The sequence below is a fragment of the Erpetoichthys calabaricus genome, chromosome 18, assembly GCF_900747795.2.
Source record: "Erpetoichthys calabaricus chromosome 18, fErpCal1.3, whole genome shotgun sequence".
In the NCBI taxonomy this organism is placed as follows: Eukaryota; Metazoa; Chordata; class Cladistia; order Polypteriformes; family Polypteridae; genus Erpetoichthys; species Erpetoichthys calabaricus.
The window spans coordinates 47,942,259-47,969,711 of NC_041411.2; the positions used below are offsets into that span (position 1 = coordinate 47,942,259).

A 27,453-nucleotide genomic window follows, 5' to 3' on the forward strand; every position below is an offset into this window, starting at 1 on the left:
ATGCAAACTCCACGCAGGGAGGACCCGGGAAGCGAACCCGGGTCCCCAGATCTCCCAACTGCGAGGCAGCAGCGCTACCCACTGCGCCACTGTGCCGCCCAGATGAAAGAATCCCAGTAGCAAAATGCTTGTTGACCAGTCAATTCAGACCTTACTTTATTCTTTGTTACTTAGTATTGCCTAATGTTATTTTTATTTTTTAGAAACTTTTCTTTCTTCATTTTGTAAAGCACTTTGAGCTACATCATTTGTATGAAAACATGCTATATAAATAAATGTTGTTGTTTGCATGGGTCTGACTCATGCTATTCAAACCTCCACTATCAATGAGCTTAGGACAGAACTGCCAAAGTCTTTGGCCATTTCAGATAGAGGTGAATTTTTGACTACAGCTCCAAGCTACAGTAGAAACTGATGAAGAGGTAATACTGGTAAACAACATTTTAAGAAACATGTCTACTGTCTGCTTAGTTCCAATGTGGGTAAGATATTCTGTAAGGGTATTAATTAGACCATAGGAGATCACTATTAGTCTGAGAGTGTGTAGGTGTATTTATTCTTCAGCACCACAATGATTCAACAATGAATGGTTCAAAAGAACTAAAACTAAAAATTTAAAAAAGTATCAATCTATCAATTTTAAAATGACTTATCTCCAGTAATGATTTCATTTGTAACAGATTAAGCAGTGTAAATCAGACATCCTTTCTCTGACAATTAATTCTAACCATGCTTGAACATTTCCCAGAGCTGCACTCTGGTAGCATTGGGAGTACAACAGGAATCCAATCTGGATATGTCACCAATCAGTCCCAGGATACACATGCTGTTGAGCCATAGCACTGGTAATTGGATACAGTAAAAATAAAGAGATTTTTAATTTATTTGTAGGTTCGGGATAGGATATGGATTGTTTCAGTCCAAAAATATTTTAAAGGACAAAATACAAAAAACAAAACACAATCCAATGATACAAATAAACAGCCAGCACAAACATTTCAAAGACAGTCCATGAAACACAACACTTTTCTCCCATCTGAGATTTATAAAACAAGAGAGGTATATCTGAGATGGCTCTTCATTGCTCTCTCTCTCTCTCTCTCTCTCTCTCTCTATATATATATATATATATATATATATATAAAAGCCAGTGTCTGTCTGTCTGTATGTCTGTCCGCGCTTCATGAGAGAACTACTTAATGGATTTAAATTGGGTTTTTTTCTATAATTTGCTTGAACATTCCAGTTGATTTTGTGACCTCTCTCATTGCGAGAATCATAGTTTGCTTGTAGGAGTGATATATATTAGTGCTAATCCGAGACAGAGGCTGCAGGCTGAGGGGAGGGGGAAGCGCGACGTCAGGAGTGGGGAGTCGGTCTACCTCTGCTTGCCTCCACTCAGCTAGCAATACCTTTTTGTTTATTGATTTTTAAAGTTTGTCCTGTTTCACTACTATGCGGGCAGAGCTGCGGGGGATTACTAGTATTAAATAAAACAGCAAATAAAACAAAAGGGATCAGTGCAGCTTACTTTATAATTATATTAATAAATTCTTGCCAAATTCTGAACAATTCCCCACAGAAAGAATTAGATTTGTTTTCAGTTTAGATAACACAGAACATCACTTTCCTACCGAGTTGTAGAAGGTGGATGGGAATATTCCACAAGAGCAAACTTGTGCCAGTAATACAGTATAGGATATTATTGAAGCATTATAGAATTATAGAATATTGTTAAAGCATTAAGAGTGATTTTATATCTAAGGTTATCCGACAGATATATAAACATATTTTCCCAAAATGGTTTGAATGTAGAACAGTTTCTGTGACCTAGCAATGTGGGTTCTTGACGACATCACCCACAAGTTAGACCTTCCACTGGGTACGTTTTAAATAAGTTATATGTGACTGATTAACAATTTTAGTTGAATGATGGTGTGCTTGGCATATATTGAGCTTGAATGTGTTGTAACAATGGCTCAATTCCATCCCATCTAATATTTTATTTGAAAGATCGCTTTTAAAGTGCTGGCTAGGGTCACTAAAGGGCAGATTTCTTGAAATTTCTCAATCTAAGCTAGAGATGCTATCTACATTTTCATCCAAACTAGCCAGCATCAACTCAGGGATAAATATAGGTGAAAGATGAAGAAAGGTGGGTAGGTTGCTTTAAGGTTTCTAATTAGGTTTCTAATTTGTATATAAAATGAAATGTGTGTTGCTGGAAAATGAAACTTCGAACATAGTATATTATCAACACAGGGATGTTGAAAGTCATTTTGCCTAATGACAACCATCGGTTAAAGAAGGCTGAAATAAGTGATTGTCAAGACATTCAAACATTTCTGCCTTAAAATGTGCCTTACATTGGTTCCATATCCTTATAAATAAAATCGTAATATCATCTGTCTTTTGAATTTACATTTAAATTACATTCATTTGCTTAACAAACAGTTTTACCCAAAGTGACTTACAAAGGAGATCAACAAAATTGAGTAATATCAATCTAGGGACTGTTTTGAACAAGTTTAGCAGGAGAGATTACAAAAGTTGATCACCTTAAGAGAAAAGCTATAAAGCAAGCATAACAAAATTATCTTCTTTCATCTTCTTTCGGCTGCTCCCGTCAGGGGTTGCCACAGCGGATCATCTTCTTCCATATCTTTCTGTCCTCTGCATCTTGTTCTGTTACACCCATCACCTGCATGTTCTCTCTCACCACATCCACAAACCTTCTCTTAGGCCTTCATCTTTTCCTCTTCCTTAGCAGCTCTATCCTTAGCATCCTTCTCCCAATATACTCAGCATCTCTCCTCTGCACATGTCCAAACCAACGCAATCTAGCCTTTCTGATTTTGTCTCCCAATCGCCCAAGTTGAGCTGACCCTCTAATGTCCTCATTTCTAATCCTATCCATCCTTGTCACACCCAATGCATATTTTAGCATCTTTAACTCTGCTACCTCCAGCTCTGTCTCCTGCTTTCTGGTCAGTGCCACCGTCTCCAACCCATATAACATAGCTGGTCTCACTACCGTCCTGTAGACCTTCCCTTTCACTTTTGCTGATATCCGTCTGTCACAAATCACTCCTGACACTCTTCTCCACCCATTCCACCCTGCCTGCACTCTCTTTTTCACCTCTCTTCCACAATCCCCATTACTCAGTACTGTTGATCCCAAGTATTTAAACTCATCCACCTTCGCCAGCTCTACTCCTTGCATCCTCACCATTCCACTGACCTCCCTCTCATTTACACACAAATGATCAATTAACAATATTACAGATATCCACAGAGCAAAAAATATTAATTAACAATTTAACAGATATTCACAGAATAGTTAGGTTTTGAATTGCTTCTTAAAGACATTAAGGGAGTCAGCAATTGGAGGTGAATAGTTCATTCCACCAACTAGGAACTACATATGAAAAGAGTCTGGATTGAGATTTGATACCATACAGAGGTGGCATCACCAGTCACTGTTCACTGGCAGACCCAAGTGGGCAAGAAGGAGCCCAGCACCTCACCTCTACCTCCATATGTACAGTTACTGACTCAATGACTACTCTGTAGGCAAGCATCAAGGATTTGAACATAATGCATGTTTCTAAAGGTAGTCAATGTAGCTGCTGCATTTTGGACTATGTGTAGTATCTTGATAGTACATGCGCATCCCACTGCAAGTAGTGAGTTGCAGTAATCCACATGTGACAAGGCCAAAGCCTGGACCAGAAGTTGTGCTGCTTACTTAGTCTGATAAAGTCAGATTTTGTGGATGTTACACAGAGTGAATCTGCATGAATGAGAGAACAGCTGGAAGGTAGTCCCATCAAAACAGCTCAGCTGACAGTAATGAAATCTGCATACTGTTTAGGTTTACCTGTACTTAACAGTGAAGGCTACAATCCACATCAATTACTCAGAAACAGCAATGTCTACTTTCACTAAATTTTATATGTAAATTTTTGCTCATTCAAATTAAAAATTCGAGGATTTCATTGGGGAGTCATACAGGTCACAATGGGAGGGTCAATATCACAAAAACCACGCATTACTCCAAAACAGCCAAGTGGAAGTTCAAGAAATTTTGCATATATTTTACAGTTAACCCAGTATATAGTGTTCATGGAGCGTCAAATGTTTCATCATGAATAGGGTTTTAGTAGAAGAAACAAACAAACAAACAAAAAAAAAAAAAAAAAAACAGCAGTTTTGCCCAGCTCACACCAGGTATCAATGATTCAATTATTCAATAAGCCATCCAGTTTATTAATGTAGATTTGTGATTAATGCGATTATTGTGGGATCTATTTGTGAAACCATAGTAAACTAGGAAATTAATACATAGAATTAGTAATTGTTTTTTGTGGAACTTTTGAGAATTATCAGGTATATTTACTAGGTTCATCTACTCCCGACTTAAAGATTAACACACACACAGATACACACATACACATAGCAATCCTATCCAGACCAAGTCTCACGTGGGACCCAATTGCCAGTCACTCCACAATATTCTGCCTAGGATTCTCCACGTAGGAACTCATTATCATCAGCACTAACAAACATGTAGGTGTCCTTATGGCACCCTTAAAAGCTTCATTCTTTTAAAGTCTCTTACTAACCAGCCAATATCTTACTTTTACTTTTTACTTAGACCTTTTACAACAGCAGTTCTAATTATTGAGAAGTGATCTTGCAGCCTTGATTAACCCTGTGTGCAAGAAAGCAGCAATCTTCCCACACTAGGTGCCTTTTATCTATTTCAGTCACTCTAGATAAAAGACAAAGTACAGAAATATAAAGCTAACGTGATACTTATTAACTTTATAACAATACCAAATAGAAGAAAATATAATACAAAATAAAACAGACAGCAAAGCTTGGATTTGAACAATCTTAGAAAAGCTTACTAAAAATCAGAAATGTCAAGGAGTGGATGTTGTGTTTTTGATTTAGCGATTGGTGTTACTTGTAGATTATGTTTTCTGACATCAAAATCAGAGAGTAACATATATCTCTGACATTGCTTCATATGTCATTGCCCTTCTGTCATCGTCTTCTATTGTCCCTCGGACAAACCGCATTTATATTAAAATGCACATGTAAGGTTTTGTAACATGTGACATTATGTACATTTGATTTGCTATCTTGTCCATGTGATAAAGGATTCCTGCTCAGAGCCTTTTGATCTTTTTATGCACCTCATACTTCTTTCCTTTCCCAGGTTATAAACTAACTGAAAGAGGTTCTAGCCCTGTGGTGTCCATAGTTTTTTTCCTTTCCCAGGTTATAAACTAATTAAAATAGCTTTTAGTTCTGTGGCGTTTTTACTTAAATTAATTGAAACAGATGCAGTTGAAAGAAGTACTTTCAATGTGAATTGCCTCTGTAGCCAAATTGCTTTTAAGAGTTCTTTTAATTAATTTCATCCTGGTTTGTTTGAGAACAATATTAAAACTTAATATAAGCAGTCTGCAGTTCAAAAATGGAAGATTTTCCACTCCATGGCACTATTCTTGCTTCCAACCCAGAAAGAAGTTGCTGCAATTATGGTATCCAATCATACACAAAAAGAACAAATTCTTCACACATAAGTGGGAACAAATTGATAGAGAGGTAGTGTAGATGAGAGAGGAGACATTTGCATTTCTGCCAGCAATGACAAAAGGGTCAACAATGAAAAAACAAAAACATAAAAAAGACACGCAAATATTTGCTTTCTTACCTTAACCCATTATACAAATAAACCAGGGCAATACCAGGTACTCTGTGTCTTTAATAAATGCCAAGTCACTGGATTTCTGGTAAATGTATGTTAATGCTGACTAGTGAACAGAGCAAAGCTAGCAGAATTGATAATATAGATATGCTGAATAATATTTATATATATTGTGGGGAACAGCCCGGACACAGACAGGTAGACATGTTGTTATCACCACACACACGTTTATTATACATAATTACAGTGCACAGACCCAGTGCCTCAGCACCAATCACCCCTTTAAGTCCTGGCCACAACACAATGCCTTTCACAGTCTCTGGTCCGCCTCCACTCCTCTCCACCAAGCTTCGTCCTCTTCCACCTGACTCTTGCTCCTGACTGGAGGGAGGCGGCCCCTTTTATTCACCCCGGAAGGGCTCCAGCTGCATCCGGAGGGCTCATAGCCACACCCCTGTGTGGCGGAAGCTCTGTCGGTGTATCCGGAAGTCCACCGGGTGTCCCCAATACTCTTCCCCCCAGCACTTCCGGGTGTGGCGGAAGTACTGAGGTCCAGGGCTCCCAAGGCATCGGGGCGCCCCCTGGCGGTGACCACAGGCCCTTACAGGGTTGAGCTTCCATGCTCTGAACCTGTGGCCCCCAAAGCAACCAGGGCGGACGCCCCCTCGTGTCCTGGAGGAGGCACAAGCCCTCCTCCGCTCCTCCTGGGCGTCCCGGCCGGGCGACAAACCCCGCCGGGTGCCACAATATATATATATATATATATATGTATATGGGCGGCACGGTGGCGCAGTGGGTAGCGCTGCTGCCTCGCAGTTGGGACACCTGGGGACCTGGGTTCGATTCCCGGGTCCTCCCTGCGTGGAGTTTGCATGTTCTCCCCGTGTCTGCGTGGGTTTCCTCCGGGCGCTCCGGTTTCCTCCCACAGTCCAAAGACATGCAGGTTAGGTGGATTGGCGATTCTAAATTGGCCCTAGTGTGTGCTTGGTGTGTGGGTGTGTTTGTGTGTGTCCTGCGGTGGGTTGGCACCCTGCCCAGGATTGGTTCCCTGCCTTGTGCCCTGTGTTGGCTGGGATTGGCTCCAGCAGACCCCCGTGACCCTGTGTTCGGATTCAGCGGGTTGGACAATGGATGGATGGATGGATATATGTATATATATATATATATATATATATATATATATATATATATATATATATATATAAAAGCTCCAAAAAAAATATGGGCCATTAGTAGCACGCGGTCGTGCGTCGTAACCGAAAACTCAACGTGGCTCAGAGCTGCATGTGGACTGTAGCACAGACAAACATAAATGACGGCGTGTTTTCCGAGGTGTCGCGTCCGAGTTGGTGGGCGTGGCTCTGCGAGCTTTCATCGTATCCAATGGTCTTAGAGTTGGTGGGCCAGTAGCGTAGCGTGGGTGTCAGCCGCCTGGGGTGGAGGAAAATTCCGCTGCCCCTTTATTTAGGTATGGTTCAAATTTTTACAAGATATTATTATTATTTATTGTGAAATTTTGCCGCCCCCTAAAAGTGCCGCCCAGGGCAGGCCGCCCCTGCCGCCCCCACTACGCTACGCCACTGTGGTGGGCGTGGCTCCTTCCTGCGTGCTTTCATGGGTGTGGGCGTGGCTCCTTCCTGCGTGCTTTCATGGGTGTGGGCGTGGCTCCTTCCTGCGTGCTTTCATGGGTGTCTTGCCATCGGCTTAGAGAATTTTATATATATATATATATATATATATATATATATATATATATATATATATATATATATATATATAAAAGCTCCAAAAAAACATGGGCCTTCAGTAAGATATTCATTTTGAAGATGCTAATTCAAAGGCTAAACTGGCAATGGAACACCTTATTTGATGCTGTCCATCATATTACTGAAAATATGTTTACATAAATCTTTTAGATTTCTTGTAATAATGATTCCCAGGTATCTCAGTTAAAAAAGGAATAATATGTAAATGAGAATGGTGTAATTTCCTGTTTGTTAAATTATGTTTAAAGAGATCTCTTTGTTATCTTGTAAAATAATTCCCAGATATTTACATTGAAAGCACCAATATGTAAATGAGAATGGCACACTTTCTTTCATTTTATGAGACACAATAGCAAGAGCAATTCTGGTCTAGTTTTAGGCTCTACAGGAAGGAAGAGGAAACAGCAATCTAATGAAGAATATGAGGAGAAAGAAAAAAAGACATGAAAAGCTGATGTAACTGTTCATGAAAACAATGCATGGGGAATTTGGCAAAAAAGAGAGGGATGTGCCATCCCACAGAGCTGCCCAAGAATAAGAGACACAGTAGCAAAAATTAAATGGATAGGAAAACAAGACCTGTGGCTGCACTAATAAAATGATCTAAACATACTTTCTAATATTGACTGAACAAGATACTATAACATAACCTTCCTAATTCTGCTTAATCCAGTTCTGGGCCATAGGAGGCTGGAGTCTATTCTGGTAGCATCGGGTGGAAGGTCGGAAACATCATTTGACATACACACACATCCTCACTGGGCTAATTTGTATAATTAATTTAACTAATATGAACATTGTGTGGACACTTCTCAGGACACAGAGAAGATAAAGATCATTAAAAAGCAACATGAGTTTAACAAACAGCTGAAACAAGTATACTGTACTTGGTTGCTAAATTATTGAAGTAAATCCTCAGAATAATGGGGCCTTTCTACTACTGAGAGGTAGAGGAATCCAGAGTTTGGTGGCCCTACATATCAACAGGCCCTGTCTCATACAGTAGTTTTAATTCCTTCAGAAATTGTAAGTAGACCTACATGTTGAGGTCACACACTCTGGTGTCTTGTGGGAAGAAGGTAATCTACTTATGACTTTAGGACTTTGAAATCAACTCTAAACTTAACTCAGTGTTTATATTAAATAATTGTAGTTTTATTATTTAAATTTTTCATTATAGTTATGATATTTGTTGATATGTTCTCAATTGCCTATAATTAGCAATGAGCGAAAGAGGAGCAATTTGTGGAAACTGACAATAGAATTTTATTCGCATTTGTGGTTCTGAAGAGCAAAAATGGGAGGAACTGAAGTGTAAGGTATTATTTAGTATTCATTTAATCTTATACAGTAAGTTACTGCAAATAGAAAGGTCAGGCATTTATACCAAGATGAAAAGTAACAATTGAAGAAATGCATAATGGTATAGCTTTGATTTTTAAGTTTCTGAGTCATCTATTTGTCCATTTGTAAGATCAGTATATACATGTCCTCCACACTTATTTACCAGAATGTTAAAGCCTTGGAATTATATGTGGAAATTGCCTTCTTCTGTTCTATAAAGTCTTGCACCAATGTTATCAAGGGGCATACACTTGCTATTGTGACTTGTGATCTCAATATATATAAAAAGTGCATGGATGAGCGGTTTGAATGTTTTTTTTTTTTAAATACTGCTCATTAACAGCCTCATTCACATATTAAACTAATACTTATAGTAATTTAGATGGAATAATATATTAATGACAGTCAAGTACAAATACTGTTAATTCCTTTTCTTTACAATGCAGAAAATTCCTCACCAAAGCAGATAAAGAGAGTATATTCACTATGGATCACTTTCCTCTGTGGTACCGGCGAGCAGCAGAACATCCAATCGGCAGTTTTATCTACTATATTCCATATGAGGAAGCACAAGGTATTATTACTTTCCAGGGGGTTGGGGATTAAACTCAGTTCATTGTAGTTAATACCAAGAGTGAAATATTTTCCTCCTGGAGGGGCCTGATATTCCCTACTTTTCATTTAAATTAAACGTTATTAGCAATGCCCTTCTTGTATTGTTTTTATGAGAGAGGTTATAATTCTTTTCTATATATTCTCTGCCTGCAGCAACATATAAGATCATTGACTGATAAGGGGAGCAGAATTTTGTATCATATTCAGTTTGTTCCTGACAGGGCAGAAAAGGGATTTTTGTAAAGAAAATTGCACATAATCTGTAAAGCATTTTAAATGGAGTTTTAATAAGCTTAGATAATTTATTCAATGCTGGAGTTATATAAGAATAGAAACGCTTTTTAAGAGAAAAAATATATTTTGTTAACCTACACGATTCTTATAGAGCTTTTTTGTTGTTTTAATTGTATCTCACTGATTCTTCACAATCTAGTATTTAGATGCAATATCACAGTTATTTTAGTCCAAGACTAGGAACCTGGAAAGAAAACCAGCAGGAACTACAAGTGTGCACTCTATTCAAGACATTATGTATGAACAAATTCTACTAAAATACTAACCCATTAATGATTTATCCATGTATCAGGTTTTTCACAGCAACTGACCTCTTGAAGGTAGCAGAGGTAGTAATAGATAGATAGATAGATAGATAGATAGATAGATAGATAGATAGATAGATAGATAGATAGATAGATAGATAGATAGATAGATAGATAGATAGATAGATAGATAGATAGATAGATAGATAGATAGATAGATAGATACTTTATTAATCCCAAGGGGAAATTCACATACTCCAGCAGCAGCATACTGATACAAAAAACAATATTAAATTAAAGAGTAATAAAAATGCAGGTAAAACAGACAATAACTTTGAATAATGTTAATGTTTACCCCCAACCCCCCCCCTCCCCCTTCCACCCGGGTGGAAATGAAGAGTCGCATAGTGTGGGGGAGGAACGATCTCCTCAGTCTGCCAGTGGAGCAGGACAGTGACAGCAGTCTGTCGCTGAAGCTGCTCCTCTGTCTGGAGATGATACTGTTCAGTGGATGCAGTGGATTCTCCATAATTGATAGGAGCCTGCTGAGCGCCCGTCGCTCCGCCACAGGTGTCAAACTGTCCAGCTCCAATCCTACAATAGAGTCTGCCTTCCTCACCAGTTTGTCCAGGCGTGAGGCGTCCTTCTTCTTAATGCTGCCTCCCCAGCACACCACCGCGTAGAAGAGGGCGCTCGCCACAACCGACTGATAGAACATCTGCAGCATCTTATTGCAGATGTTGAAGGACACCAGTCTTCTAAGGAAGTATAGCTGGCTCTGTCCTCTCTTGCACAGAGAATCAGTATTGGCAGTCCAATCCAATTTATCATACAGCTGCACTCCCAGGTATTTATAGGTCTGCACCCTCTGCACACAGATCTCTGATGATCACAGGGTCCATGAGGGGTCTGGGCCTCCTAAAATCCACCACCAGCTCCTTGGTTTTGCTGGTGTTCAGGTGTAGGTGGTTTGAGTCGCACCATTTAACAAAGTCCTTGATGAGGTTCCTATACTCCTCCTCCTGCCCACTCCTGATGCAGCCCATGATAGATAATGTTACATGAACGGAGTAAGGCAAAATTCTTACTTGATTGTCCATCCAACATGCCACTCTTCGCCAATCTCCAGCTCCATGTTAAACAAGAATATATTAAAATACAGAACTATGTTGCATTTAATGGAAAACACCAATCTGATCTACTCTTTTACCCCATTTCCATATAACATGTTCAATGACATTTTCAGTTCCTGAAACTTCTTGCACTGCAGCAGTAAAGCTGAGGAGGTTGATGAAATCTGACTGGAAATGTTGAAAGTAGTGGATAATGATGCAGTATTTTGGCTAACGTGCCTCTTCAGTGTTATATGGAAGGGAGGAACAGTTATAATGGGGTCATACAGCCTATGCAGCGGTACTGGAGTCAAGACTCCACACAGTATTTGAAACTTAGGCTTAAGAGGAGAAATGCAGATTCTGGCATACCTGGGAAACAATTGACTAGCTCTGTTTCTCTGCACATATACTTGAGGGGTCCTGTCTGTATGAGCTGTGCAGACTTAGAAAAAAGCTTATAGCCATATTGATATCCTGATTAACGTGCTTTAAGAGTGTGGGGTTACAAGGCTGCTGCTACGAGCTCTTTGGTCTCCATATGTATTAAACGAATACCATATTTGGTATCAAGAGAAGAGACCTCCATTGTGAGGGTCACCACCAACAATTTGTTTTCAGTTCTCTCCTGCTCATGATTTTCATTGATAGAATAACATGGAGCAGCCAAAATTTGTAGGTCTGGAAACAAGAATGTTGCTTTGCTGATGTTTGCAGATGACGCTGTTGTATTAACCTCCAGAGTGCACTGGAACAGTTCACATATGTGGCTGGAATGATATTTAGTACCTCCAATTGTGAGAATATGGTTCTCAAAATGGAATATAGTGACATGTTACCTGCAGATAATCTACTCCCAGGGGTTCAGCCCAAGTATCTCAGGGATTCTGTTCATAGGTAAAGGTAGAGGTGATGCCCAGAAGCAGTTAAAAAAACAGAATTGGACTAAAGTAAGGCAATATGTTTGCAGTTGTTCATTAAATATCATGCTACAAAATGAAATACAATTTTTTTGCACAATTGCCTGTTTTTCAGTGCTTACAAAGTTGACTTAACTCTAACATGTCATTAATATTTTTCAAAATGTTTTACTGCTGACTGGCTGTTGTGTTTTATTCATCAAAAATGGAAATGTTTTGAAGGAATAGTGTTATGAGTTTCAGGATCAGCAAATGCAAATATAATTCATAGATGCTCAGTAAAATTATTATTTTTAAAATTTAAGGAAATGTATGACGCACATTACAGCTAAACTAGAACACACCTGCTGAAGAAAAGTCATTTATTAGTTGCTAGGTGATTGAATGGTTAATTTTGCTGCCTCGCAGCTCTGATCTGAAACCCTTATCTGTATGGCTTTTATACAAACTAATCTATATCAGCTTTTATTTATCTTGCTATTGTCTGGTTTTCTGAGGTTTTGACAACAGACAGTTGACCTTATGAGTTACTATTCAGTTCCTTTCCTGTAACACGTTATACCAGTCTTTAAAGCTCAGCTTTAAATCTACAGATCCTGTCCACCATTTTCATGATCATTCCTTATACTGATGACTTTTTTTATGCTGCCTTATCTGATCTTTATGTTTATCAGCTTCTCCGAAAAGAAAGCTCTTTCAGCTAAGTATGAAATAATTCCTTTTTGAAAAGGAAATCGGAAAATTTCAGTTAAACTGACAGCTGGATACATTTCTGAAGCAGTTACTATGGCTCAAATAGAGAAAATGAGAATGAGAAAATTAATCCTGGAATTATGAATGTGGTTGCATTATATTGAACATCTCCTTCTATCGGCTATTAAAATTGAGTTGGAACAGTTTTTAGCTCGTCCATCCAGAGATATTTCCTCCGTAATTTTCTGTGACTCATAAATAAAATATGTTGCTTTCACACAAACATGGAAGCACCCAAAAAGTGTATTAATTGATCCAAAGTGATACCCAAACAACACCTATCTATGCAGCAGTAGCTACAGTGGTTTAAACTATCCTGCCATGAACATGTTAGACATCAATTTTTTAATCCTGTGCAAATTCCAAGTAATATTTGAGAACTCAGTCAATCAGAGAAAGTAAAATCAAGCACTGCAATATAAAAATACAATCTGCACATAAGCACATATTATTTATATTGCTAATTTGAGAAATATACTCCTGTTTGCATTTCATGCCATATTTGGGTTTGTTTATCCTATGATATGGTGTATTATTATTTTTAACTGTATATGCTCATTCTGCCTTATAATATGGGTTATGTTTTATGTTACAATTTATGCTGCAATTGATTCATTAATCAAAGCAATTATGCTTATATTACCAATTTAAAAAAATAAAGAGTGAACATATAAAAAATATTACTTGTTATTTGTGATTAAAATATATAATGACTATATACCTAACCAGAGAAAGAACAGTGCTCCAGGTCCTAAAATTAGATTAAAAGGGTACAGTGAATGGATGGATGGATTAATACACACAATAAATAACAATTCTTTTGAGGTGTTGTGGTACAAGTCACAACTTCTGTTCAATGCAGAACAGTAGAATTTGCAATTGCATAATAAGGTGCAGTATTCATAAAAAAGTGTGTTACCTTTGCAGAACCACAACTTAAGGTTTATATTAATTATTCACTCTCAGACTCCTGTAATTGTGCTTTATATGTAAATTACCATGAAACAGTCAGTCATTTTCCAAAACCGCTATATCCTAACATAGGGTCACGGGGGTCTGCTGGATCCAATCCCAGCCAGCACATAGTGCAAGGCAGGAACAAATCCCAGGCAGGGCGCCAGCTCACCGCTGGGCACACACACACCCACACACCAAGCACACACCAGGGACAATTTAGGATTGCCAATGCACCTAACCTGCATGTCTTTGGACTGTGGGAGGAAACCCATGCAGACATGGGGAGAACATGCAAACTCCACGCAAGGAGGACCCGGGAAGCGAACCCAGGTCTCCTTACTGCGAGGCAGCAGCGCTACCACTGTGTCACCATGCTGTCTCTACCATGCAACTAGTCCTTTTTTAAAAAAAAAAAAATTACTACACATCTTGCAGAAAGATTTATTTTGCTTAACTGGAAGCATCTATAACACCATCTATAACTCAGGGGGAAAGGGATATGCTATATTATCACAGATTTGAAAAAATGTAATTCTCTCAACCAGCATTTGTACAGAATTTCTTCAGATCTTGGTAAGATGTCATTAATGTAATTCTAAAGTAAAATATGCCGGGACTGCGCTCAACCTCTTTTAACTTACTTGCTGCTGTATTCTGTGGCAGTCAGGTTGATTGTGGATTTGAATAGGGTGTTACTGGAACATAGTATTGCACTTCTTATGCTGATTTCACTTGATTGAGTTATATTTTGTTATTATGTTGTGTTTATTAAATAACATATATCAAAATGTACCTTTACTAAAAGAAAATATTTTTGAAGTCATTAAAAAATAGCAAGTTATTAGTGGGATGTGCATTATCAAAGTGTTAAATGCTGCAGAAAAATGTACTAAGTAACCCTGGTTCTTTAGATGTTTTCAGAGATTACGAATATGACTACTCAGGTTCAACAGACCCGGAGGAATTATATGAAGACTATGATGAGGGTACCCGAGTAACAATCTGTCTGCTTAAGGGAATGCTTGTTTTGCATGTGAGATATTGCACATACACAATACATATACTGTGGTACCTCAGAACACGAACTTGATTCGTCCCAGAAGGTTGGTCGAGTTTCGATTTGAATTTCTCCATCAGAAATAATATAAACTGGACTGATTCATTCCAGACCCCCAAATCATTGCTTATTTATACCTATATGCACAAATAACTACTGATAAATACAATTGAAATTAATGCACAGAAGAGATAAACACATAAAACAAATAGAAATGACAATTTAACTGAACTGAGGCACACACATTTGCAAATGACTGCCTTGGAAATACTGTCTTCCACTAATTGTTTCTGGTGAATCCACACTAACAGTAACTTTTGTATTTCTTCAATAATTGGCCCTGTCTGTTTCGATAATGTTTTAATGCATTTTGCAACATTAGCACCTTTAATTGCGTCTTTATTTTTCAAAAATGTGCTTATCATTGACTTGGCCATCCCATACTCTTCTGCAAGAGTCGACACATGTAAACCACTTTCATGTTCTTTAATTATTTCCTTTTTAGCTTAATTGTAACATGTAAGAGCTTCCTCTTTGCTTTGCTACTCTCACTGCTAACTTTCTTAGAGGCCATGGCAATTACTTTCAACAGGAAAAAAAACCCTCAAAAAAGCAAAAATATAACACATTCACAGAAAACACTGTCTCAACACATCGTTTCAACAGGAGATTTGTGGCAATGCCGAGTCTGAGTCATAGGCATATGCAGCGTTAATAGCTCTGTCTTGGCTTCTCCTGGCCTTGTCTTGACCTGTACAAGTTTTGTATGTGTTCTGAAATTTTGTTCGAGGTTAGGGACAAAAAAATAATCGAAAGAACCATTTGTGTTCTGAATTGTTCGAGCCTGGAGATGTTCGTGTTCTGAGGTTCTACTGTTTATACTGTATATACCTCCCTGTTTTCTTTGTCTGCATGTTATCTATAGCATGACATCAGCTTTATGGGTTGGTGCATTCATTCTTTTCTCTACTACATACATCTGCTTACTGTCTCCACATTGGAGTCACATTGGCATGCATGTCTAGCTTAAGTAACTGAGAAAAAAATCATGTGTGCCTGCCAAGGTCAGTGTTTGTTTCATTCTATGGAAAATGCATTTGTTGATATCCACTCTCAGCAAATAGTGAAAAACATAAGGTAATAAAACACACATGCTGCACAGTAAGCTACAGAAAGAAAAACCTCAAATATACATAGTAAGGATGGCAATCTTTTCTTCAGTGTGTGATGGACACCTAGGTGTCAACAAGCACAAACCCGACACGAACACAGAAGCACAGTCCAGGGTCGAAATAAAGGTTGTTTTTATTAACCAAAATACCTCCAATATGGTACAAAAAGTACAACCCACAAGTCTTCCTCTCCTACCTAATAACTCTCTCTCCACTGCACTGCCCTCCTCCAGTCAAGTGTTGCCTCTCTACCACCTACCTCTGACTCGTCTGAATAAGGCAGTGAGGTCCCTTTTATTACAGACCCAGGAGTACTTCCAGTGCCAGGGCGATTGCCCGATGGAAGCACTTCGAGGTCGCATGGAATTCCATAATAGGGATATGTAGTCCGACAGAGCAGCCCCGCTGGTTTCTTACGGTGCACTGAATTCCGAGGCTGCTGCCATCTAGCGTATTGGGGGAATAAAAACATCCATCCACATTTTCCCTTTTTAATGGGCTGTCCATCCACCTTTTCCAATTCTTCCTCCCAGGTGTATTCCCTTCCCTGGCTGTGTGGCATCTACAAGTGTTAAACAGTTATGAGGTGCAAATGAGGGAGAGGAGAACAAAAGAAAAGTTGGAGTCCCAGCCAGGCCAAGTTTACTGCCAAAGTCCAAAAAAAAACCAAGCATAATGAGTGTGCAATGGCACAAAAGAAATAAGATGTAACAGTCTGGGGCTTCTCAAATAAATTAGCTCTCTCGAGTAGGTCTGGGTAGGGGAGCTCCACCATGTAAAACTGAGTTGTCATCTTCCAGGAGCCCTTGAATTTATATTGTCCCAACTGGAAGAGGCATGGATTACGTGCCCTCACTGGGTGGCTATTTGAAGCTACGGATGAGAAAAGAGACAGATATTATTAGTGTTGCCACCCCCTCTGGCCTTGGCGGGGTATTGTATACCTTGTCTGAGCCTGGAAGGTGGTCCTTAGACGCCCATGAATGACACAGTCTAGGGATGCACCGATACCACTTTTTTGGAAAACAAGTACGAGTACGAGTACTTGCATTTCAGTAATCGCCGATACCGAGTACTTGCCGATACTGAGTACTTAATAAAAACATGATTTAAATTTACAGGTAACAGCTTTAGTCATATAATTTAACAAAAAAAAACAAGAAACTCTCGTCTATCCACTGGGAGGTTAGGCTAATTAGCGACACGGGGCTAACACTGCTTGTCCAAATATCCGTGGTGAAACTAAACGCAGAGGAGGCTGGCAGTAGGCTGTGGATATGTTTTTTCACGGAGTCGTGTAGTTTAGGCAGCTCCGTGTCAGTCATGTAGCGGCGGCTTGGGACATCATATCTGGGCTCCAGAACATGGAGGAGACGCAGGAATCCCACATTTTCTACCTCCGAGAGTGGCTGGTCACTCAATGCAATGTACTCGATAATTGCCTGTGTTATTTTCACAGCACGTGGATTGTCTCTGGACATTTTCTCTCGTCTTGCAAGAGTTTGCTGCAGCGTGGGTTGTGTTGGTTTAGAAGCGTGGGTAAACTCTTTGTACTCGTTGTCGTGTTGGGATTTTAGGTGCTTGATTAAATTACTTGTGTTAAATGCGCTACCTTTTGAGCCTCCTCTGGACAATTTCGCTGAGCACAATTTGCAGTCCGCCTTTGTTTTGTCGTCTTCATTCACTTTGAAATAGTTCCACACGGCTGACATGTCACGCCTCGCCTTCTCCCCGCTCTGAGCTGCAGCCGGGGCCTGGGGGCGGGCACTCGGCGCCTGTGATTAACCTCTTACACACCGCTCAAACATAGACATTTCTCAGACCGTGGTATCGGTCCCCGGTATCGGGGGACTTTTAACGAGTACGAGTACTTTAAAAAATGTGGTATCGAGGCCGATACCAGATACCCGTTTCGGTATCGGTGCATCCCTAACACAGTCTAATTCCTCCAGGTACAAATGACCTCTAATTGCACATAATGTTTATTCTGCACTGGACTATTCTGTCCTTTACCAAGAATAGGTTTGCAGAGGACAGTTTGAGAAGGAAGATTAAGGATTTTGCTTAGTGTTTTTTGAAATAGTCTACATATAACCATTTTTACTTAGATTTTGGATCAAGTTTGAAGCTGTAATCATGTGTTTCATTTTTAAGTTTATCTTGACCACACAAAAACATGCACATAACTTGTGCGGTAACACTATAGTTTCTTCCTGGCGAGTCCCCACAAGATCCATTAGATTGGATGGCAGGCATCTCTATAATGCTGTCTTCAAGTCTCTCTCTCTCCTCAGGTGCTCTAAGGGGTTTAAGTCTAGGCTTTGGCTAGGAAACTCAAGGATAAACAGAGGCTTGTTTGGAAGTCACTTCAGTGTTGTTCTGGATTTTTGCATCGGGCTATTGTTCTGCTAAAAGTGAGCCATCGCCCCAGTCTGAGTTTGTGTGCACTCTAGAGCAAAATATATTATAGACTTCTCTGTATATTTACTACATTCATCCATCACTGAATTTCGACCAGTCCCCTTGTCTTTGCCACTAAGAACCACCCCATAGCATGAGGTTACCACCACCATGCTTCATTGTGGGGATGATATTAGGCAGATGATGAGTAGTGCCTCGTCTTAACAAGACATAGTACTTGAAGTTCTGCCCAAATAATTCACTTTTTGTCTCATCAGACTAGAAAATAATGTTCCTCATCCTCTCAGAGTCCTTAAAATGACATCATATTGCCTTTTACTTGTCTTTTTTATTATTTACTCAAAAGCAGTATGCATATAGCCACTTTACCATAACCACCAGATTAATGAAGCACTGCTGAGATGGCCGTCCTTCCCATAGGTTCTCCCATCTCAGCAGAGGACTTTCAAAGCACTGTTAGCATGGTTATTGGGTTCTTGGTGATCCCTCTGACCAAGGGTCTTCTTGAAGAGTCCTGGTAGTGTCAAACATCTTTGAATCCACAATTATTGAAGCCATTCTGCCTCTGGGAACACTCAAAGCTTTACAAATGGTTAAAACCTTTGTATTGATCTGGTTTTTGGTGCTGACATGCAGTAGGAATTGTGGGACTTTCTATACACAGATATGTGCCTTTTTAAATGCTGTCCAGTCAATTGAATTTTCCACGGGACGACTCCAATCAGGTTTTAGACACATCTCAATGAGAGTTAAAGCAAACAGGATACACCTGACCTCAGGTGTGAGTGCCATAGCAAAGGGTCTGAATACCTATATGAATGAGAGACTTCAGCTTTTGATGTTGGTAATAAATATGCAAAATTTCTGAAAATATGCTTTTATTATGTTGCTATGTTATTCACTGCAGATTGTTGGGCAAAAATGGGAAATTTAGCAATTTAAAATTAAATCTACAACACAATAAAATGTGCAGAAAGTGAAAGGGTGTGAATGCCTTCTGAATCCACTTTACAACCATGTATTCCTCTTAACTACGCAAAATTTTTTGCTGCTATGACAGTTAGCATTATAGTTATCTTTGTGTACCATCCATTTATTGCAACATTTATAGCATCCTCTTGTAAGTCTTAATAGATAATCTTCTACTTTGACTCCTAACCTGAAAAAAATGGATCAGTAAACAGCATAAAGTGAAAATTTTATAAGATTCACTTCCAGCATTAATTTGTATTTTGCTGTGTTAACCAGAGACAAAACAAGTTGAAAGGTTGGAGTATCTCAAAGGTGAACCCCATATAATTGGTTGGAAAACAAATAAACAAAAGTTGACAAAATGGAAAAATAGTGATTATCACTGGAAGGAAACGTCTGAATGACAGGTCACAGTGGTGGTGGTCTATTTAAGGTTTCCATGGCATAGGGGGAGGGTCCAAGGCGCCAGGGCCAAAAGTGCCATCATTGCTCCTCATGCTGTCGATCTTCACTCCAGAGGACAATAGGACAGGAGAGGCTGTATGTGACAGCGCTAACCTGAGGCTGGAGGCAAAATCACAAATAGTTGTTGCAGTGCATATAGGTGTGCTCATATATTGTTGAGACAGGGCCTTAAGTAAGACCTAAGTCGTGTTCTAAATGGCTGGTAATAATTTTGTTATTGTTCTTTTTTTTTCAGAAGCAAAATCAAAGAATGAACTTGTAATTGCAAGCACGGCTGTCTCTGTTACCATCAACAAAAAATTGGCAATTGCTGCAGGTAGGACAGCTGCAAGTATTTTTTTCACCCTTTTAATTTTGATTTGTTTTACCCTAAATTTCAGAGACTTGGGATTTTTTGGTTTGTACAAATGCTTAGTTAGCAATTTCTAAGTGTGTGGTCAATGAAGATTGAGAATTTGATGGATGCTTCAGTTATGTTGTTCACAGTCAGTACTGTGTTTTGGATTTCAGAAAATTATTTAAAATATGAAGTTGATGTTTACATGTACAATGTTATTTCCGTGTGTTACGTATTGCCTGATTTATAGCTGTAGGCTCATATTAGCAGACGACAAATTATATTATTCCACCATCCTGGTGTGTGTTTTTCAATTTTTGTTGATACAGTAAATGAATGGCTGCTTGTCTGCTGATCTCATAAATTTCTTGGATATAGCTGCCATGGAATTCCTGTTTGTTGTCTTCAATAATCAATGACTGATGTGCTGTTAGGGTGTATGATATTTTCTACTCTAAATGTCAAAAATAGCTTAATTGATGATTGTGAATCATTTGAGCTGCTCCAATCAAGAAAAACTTGATTGTTTGATTTTATGTTGTCAGTTTTGTTGTCAGAATATTGCTTAACCTAGTAGTTCTTTGTTGTAGCATTAATAAAATACAGATTAAATAATTGCACAGAAATGTATTGATTTTATCAAAACAACAGTGGAAATAAGACATCCGAAACCAAAGTGAACTGTAATCCTAAGTGAATTTTTGTGTTTGATTGTGCATTGTATTAAGACATGCTAATACAGACACAGGTATATAGTGTATTACTGATTTTGTGACAAGTTATAACTGTAACTAGTGTTTGTGCAAAACGTTTTAAATTGCCACTCAAGAGAAATTGAAATATGCAAGTCAAAGTAATTGATTTTCTTATGCATGTCTGGTGTGAATGAGATGAATCTTGAAGAACTACTAACATGTGATATCACCTACTCTTTATTCATCCTTTAATTTAGGAAACATAAACAATAGACAAACACATCCCAAAATAACATAGCAAGTACAACAGTATTCTTCAAAGACAATCCATGAAACTCAGTTTCTTACCTCTTAATTTTAGACCTAAAATATCACTTCAGTGCATATGTTTTTCATGGACTAGACATACAGTAGGTCCATAGATTCCCCTTAGGTTGTTTTTTTTCCCCCAGGCTACTATGAAATGTGATTGTGTGAAGCATTAATATTTTGTCTGCTAGCTGTTAATACTTACAGGATGGAGTTGCCTAAAAAACAGCAAGCAGGAGCAGTGAGACTATAATTCAGAAACCTGACAGAAGTAGCTCTTCCACCTGTTACACTGTCATAGTAAACCTTTAGAAAGTGGTTAGGAAAGCAAAGACATGGCCAGCCAAGTTCACAAATATTTCAAGCTCATCTGAAAACGTTAGTGACTTCTCTATAGAAAAAAAGACGTGACACCTCTCTAGCCAGACGGATAAATGTTTTGGTGTAAAAGAATGTATTTTGTGCCGAGAACAGGGGATTATAAAGGTAGAGATAATGGCACGTTAGTCTTATGTTTAACATCTAGCCATTTCTACCTCTGGTGAGAGCAAAATTTTCATTTTTTCCCAGAAAACCACGTGTTTGAGAAGCAGCTCTGCCATCTATTACAGATGTGAACAAATGTGCTGGTACCCCTCCATGAAAAAGAGGAACCCACAATTGTCTCTGAAATAACATGAAACTAACAAAAGTAATTGACGCCCATCATTGTTTATTCTGTATTTAACAAAAGGCAGACTTTGCTTTTTATTTTTGATTCAAAAGAATATTTCATATAATAACACAAATGAAAAGGGCATGGTCAAATATGATGGAACCAAAACAGATATTTTGTTGCACAATCTTAAGAGGCAAACAAGCAATTCCTGGAGCTCTCAATGAGACTTCTGCACCTGCCAACACTCTTCCTGATCAACCTGCTCCAGCTGTGTCAGGTTTAAAGAGGATCTTCTCCAGACTGCATGTTTCAGTTCTTTCTATAGATGTTAGGATGTAAATCAGGGCTCATAGAAGGCCGCTTCAGAATAGTCCAATGTTTTGTTCTTTGCCATTCTTGGGTGCTTTTAGCTGTGTGTTTTAGAAGATCCATGAACTGCAACTGAGACCGACCTTTCCGACACTAGGCAGAAAACTTCGCTCCAGAGAGTCTTGAGATTTCATTGTTCCCTGCACAGACTCAAGGCACTTAGTGCCAGACACAGCAAAGCAGCCCCAAAACATAATCCAGCCTCCTCCATGCTTCACAGTAGGTTTGGTGTCCTTTTCTTTGAAAGCTTCATTTTTTCGTCTGTGGACATAGAGTTGATGTGATCTGCCAAAAAGCTCTAGTTTTGTGTCTCATCTGTCCAAAGGACATTCTCCCAGAATCACTGTGGCTTATCAATACACATTTCATCAAATTCCAGTCCGGCTTTTCATGTTTTTCTTTCAACAGTAACGTCCTTCTGGGTCATCTTCCATTGAGCTCATTGTCAATCAAAAAGCGATCAGACACTGATGGACCTTGACCTTGGAGTTCAGCTTGTATCTCTTTGGAAGATGTCCTTGGCTTTTTGCATGCCATTCTTACTATCCTTCTGCTCATTCTGGAGTCAATTTTCCCTGGGCTTCTGTGTCGAGGGAGTTTGGCTACAGTTCCATGGTCCATAAGCATCCTAATACTATTTGCAACTGCTGCCACAGGGACATTAAGCTTCTTGGAGATGGTCATATTGTGATTGCCATTAACATGCTTGTCTATAATTTTCTTTCAGTTCTCCTCAGACAACTCTCTCGTTTGCTTTCTCTGGTCCAAACTGATAACTAGTCATTCATAACTATCTTCTCTTGCACATTGTAATTCTTATTTACGAAGTATTTCTAGTTCTAGGACTCATTGATTCCCTGAATGACCCCTGGATGGTCCACATGAGAGCCAGAATTCAGACATTTACTTGGAAATTTCAGTACCCTGAATATGTGGTCAGGGATCTGAGTGTGTGCAATATTATGATATGAACTTGCAGTCTCACGTGGGAGGAGTCCTGTCTGGTGTCCACTGTTACCAACCCTGGTGGTTTAAGAGGATTAGAAAATGAACAGATGGGTATTAGAACACTGATGACTGACTGGAAGGACTATCGTGTAAATTATGTGAGTTTGATGTTGATATCTAAATAAACCCTTTTTATTAGTAATACTTTTGATAGTTTTGCAAATTACTGTAAATGGTGTTAAACTGATACAGCATCTAGTCACTGGACTGATCTTTCATGGTATATTAAACACTGCCAGGCATCCAAATATGATTCTGTTTCCCTTTTCTGCCGTTTGACATAAAGGAAAGGTTACATGGCATGAGTTCATTGCTGGACCCTAGAAAGTCTCACTAAAATCCTTCAATCCCTACTACCCTATTGAGCAGCATCTGTCCTTTAATCTACATTGTGGTACAGGCTGCACTGTTGTTGCCATAGTTCCAGAGACAGAGCATTTTTAAATCTCAAGGCATCATTGAAATCTATAAATAGCCAATTTGTTTTTCTTTACTGTTGGTAAATAATTGCTTCAGAAACCAGCTTTAGAAAGGCTTTTGCTCAAATAGACCCTTTCATCAGTGTTCCTAGTTAAACTGAAAACATAATGAAGGTCAAAAGAAATTCAAGAACATCTGTCTTTTTTATATTTTTATTTCTTAAGAGTATACACTGATAGATATTTGTTTTTGAAAGCTGTATTTAGATAAATGATAGCATAATTTAAGGAGTGTGTAATACATATTATTTAGATAAATGATAGCATAATGTAAGGAGTGTGTAATACATACTGGGGACTTTTAGCAAATTAAAAAGTTTAGGTTTTGTTTGCTTTTAATTAAAGCATAACTACAGAAGATCTGAAGAATGCATTTGGTTTAAGGCGGCCTACATCACATACACTTTCATCTGAATTTTATTTTTCTTATGATTTAAAAATCTGAAAAAGTACTGATGCAACCCCCCCCCAGCCCCCCAATACATTGTGTATGTGTGTGTGTGTGTGTAAGAGTGGGCCCAGGGCACCTCATCCAGCGTGGCTTCCTGCTTTGTACATAGTTCTGCCCAAACAGGCTCTGGCTCTGTATTCACACTGAGTGGGCTTGAGAATGCTATGATTCAGTATTAAACACCCGTGTTTTGAGTTATTTTTGGATGAGTACCGTCAACATTTCATCTATTAAGTACACTATATTTAAATATTGCACATGCATTTAAATATGCATTTGATTTTATTTTTTATGTGTGTTATTCAGGGAAAATGTAGGCTAATTTCAATTAAAATCACTGAACAAATATAGATAAAACTAAGTCCCAGGGCCAAACATTTGACAATCCCTGTTCTAGTGAGCTATTTAGCATTAGGCAATTTTCATTTTGCTCTTTTGAGGTCTATGACTCTTTGCTTTTGTTCCTGGTTCCTCCTCTTAGTTTTTATAGAATTGCTTTGTTGTTATTGAATTGCCTTTTTGATTTACTTAGTATTTAGTTTGGTTATTTTCAAAAAATCATTCTATGTTCTTGAATTTTTGCATATTTTAAGTTTTGCTTTTTGACATTATTCGAGTTCTTGGTCTGTTTAGTTTTTTGTTTGATTCAACAAATTGAATATTACATATTTATAGTATTTTTAGGCCAGGAATTTTAATGTTTGTGGGCCTACTTGTAGTATTCAGGCTTTTTTTTCTAATTGTGTGCCCACAAAATTGCCAACACTCAGGTCGTCCATAAGTCATGATCTCTGCTCTCTTTCTTGTCATCTTGTGTTGGTAATCTTTTCTTAGGTACCCCGGGACATCCTCAGTAAATTCAAAGACTACCTCTGCTTGCTCCCTTCTATCCTGAAAAACAGCAGCTCTGTTCTGAAGACCTCCTGGATGGTCAAACGCTTTACTCTGTTACAAAATGAACTTGCCAATCCTGAGTAGTAATCTTATTTCATCTGCTTCCTCTTGCAGTGTCATGATTTTGGGCACTTCCCAATGTTTATGATTACAAATGAGCACTGGGAAAATAGACCATTTTTTTCTGTTCACAAATTACATCTTTCAAATTTTCACTTTACAAAAAAAATTTTAAACTCATGAGAACTCTTGATGACACTGTCTGGGAGCGTTACTTTAAGTTCCACTACACATAGACAGTTGTTCTAGTCAAGTGCAAGGTAAGAGCTGCATGCCACTTTCTCAAGGTAATCTGTAGTCATAAACTATAGAACTCCTGATTAAGACTGCATTGTATGCAATCTCCAGGCTGTCCTCAGACTGTATGAACACCTGAAAACATCCAAGCTGCAAGGGCATCAATTTTGTACTCTCTTAGATGTTCAGTGTGCAAACATGCTTCTGCTTTAGGCATTTTCAACACGTCTTTGAGGAGGATTATGGATGAGGACCTTAATTTCCATCCATACAAAAGGACGGTAGTGCAGAAACTCACTGAGAGAGACTGGGAGAGCTGTAGAGAGTTGTGCACGAACATTCTGCAAACCATTCATCTAGATGCCATCGTCATGTGCGGTGACGAGGCACATTTCCATTTGAGTGGTTGTGTAAATAAGCAAAACTTTCGCTATTGGGCTGAAATCAACCCTTGTGAACTTCAGCAGAGAACCCTGCACAGTGAGTGTGTCACTTCAGAACGTTAACATTGAAATTCTACAGAACTTTTTGCAGCCCCAACTGGAAGAAATGGATGTGGTGGAGGCCTGTTTCAGCAGGATGGAGCAACAGCTCATATGGTGCAGAGATCCATGTAAGCTTTGTGGGAGATGTTTCTGGGGAAGCTGATCTCCCTGTGCGGCGATGTCGGGCAGTCTTCACGTTCGCCTGATCTCGTTCCGTGCAATTTCTTCTTGTGGGGCTATCTCAAGTAGAAGGTATACACACAATAACCTCAAAATATTGAAGCCCTCAAGGACACTATTCACCACAAAATCACTGCTATTCCACTTGAAATGGCCGAACGAGTCATGCAGGCATTCAGAAATCATCTTGAAGAGTGTATCACTAATAATGGCCACCACCTTGAAGACATCCATCCATCCATTTTCCAACCCGCTGAATCCGAACACAGGGTCACAGGGGTCTGCTGGAGCCAATCCCAGCCAACACAGGGCACACACAAACACACCCACATACCAAGCACACACTAGGGCCAATTTAGAATCGCCAATCCACCTAACCTGCATGTCTTTGGACTGTGGGAGGAAACCGGAGCGCCCGGAGGAAACCCACGCAGACACGGGGAGAACATGCAAACTCCACGCAGGGAGGACCCGGGAATCGAACCCAGGTCCCCAGATCTCCCAACTGCAAGGCAGCAGCGCTACCCACTGCGCCACCGTGCCGCCCCCTTGAAGACATCATTTTTAAAACACATTGAAAAAAATCTATTTTATATACCCTTTCTTGTGTCATAATGAAATTTATTTTTTCTTGTTGCGTTTTTGTAGAATAAATTTTTGAAATGTGGTACTTCTTTTTTGTCTCACCCTGAAATTGCCATTGGGAAATGCACAATTCAGAAATTGATAAAAAAAGTGGCATACTACTGGTTCTACGAACAATGCACCAAAGCCAAGAAACCCTACTATCAGTACTCCAGAATTTGTTGCTGACAGCAAGTCTTCATTAAATTATCACAACATACGGTTGTGTCAAGAAGGCCATGTATTCCAAGATTTGTGGATTACTTTTCCCGTGCCCACTCAGTAGAAACAGTATACACTAAATGTTTAATGTTTTAGAATAATGCACAAAATAATGATATATACTGTACACCTAGAATCCATCAAATGACACAAGAGGACTACTACACAATGGATTCTCTGATGCCTGTTAAACAGTAATGTGCTTTTAAGCTCTCCTCTTATTTACAAGTGGATTGTGTACAAATCTATAAATAATTTCAGTGAAAGCTTTAATCATACTTGGTTTGTGATTAGGACCTTTTTCTTTATGACACATATGAAGAACACAGAAAGCCTGTAGATTTGCTATGAAACTCTCATAGTCACCAGCCATTATTAGCTTTGGGCTTGGTACTCCATGTTAGACTCAGGAAAGGATTAAGCATTTTGTCTTCCATTGTTAAGGTCACTATGTACTTTAACTAATTTATTATTGACTTTCAGCAAGTTCTCTTGCTGAATGCACCAGCATGGTGCATTCACAGTATCTGAATGCAAAGTACTTCCTAAACTATTACTTTTACCAAATGTTGTGTGGACGCTAGGGGCGCTGTTGCCCCGTGAAACCCCACAGACAGGCGTCCTGGACAC

At 38.9% G+C, this 27,453-nt stretch overlaps 1 protein-coding gene across 1 annotated transcript in view; it reads left to right on the forward strand.

Moving 5' to 3' along the window:
• cacna2d4a (calcium channel, voltage-dependent, alpha 2/delta subunit 4a) overlaps positions 1-27,453 on the forward strand; it is a 791,862-nt gene that overhangs the window by 342,877 nt on the left and 421,532 nt on the right. Inside the window, exons 26-27 of the mRNA XM_051921543.1 lie at positions 9,279-9,406; positions 20,051-20,131. Of these exons, the coding sequence (XP_051777503.1) occupies positions 9,279-9,406; positions 20,051-20,131 (209 nt within the window). The remainder of the gene's footprint in view (positions 1-9,278; positions 9,407-20,050; positions 20,132-27,453) is intronic.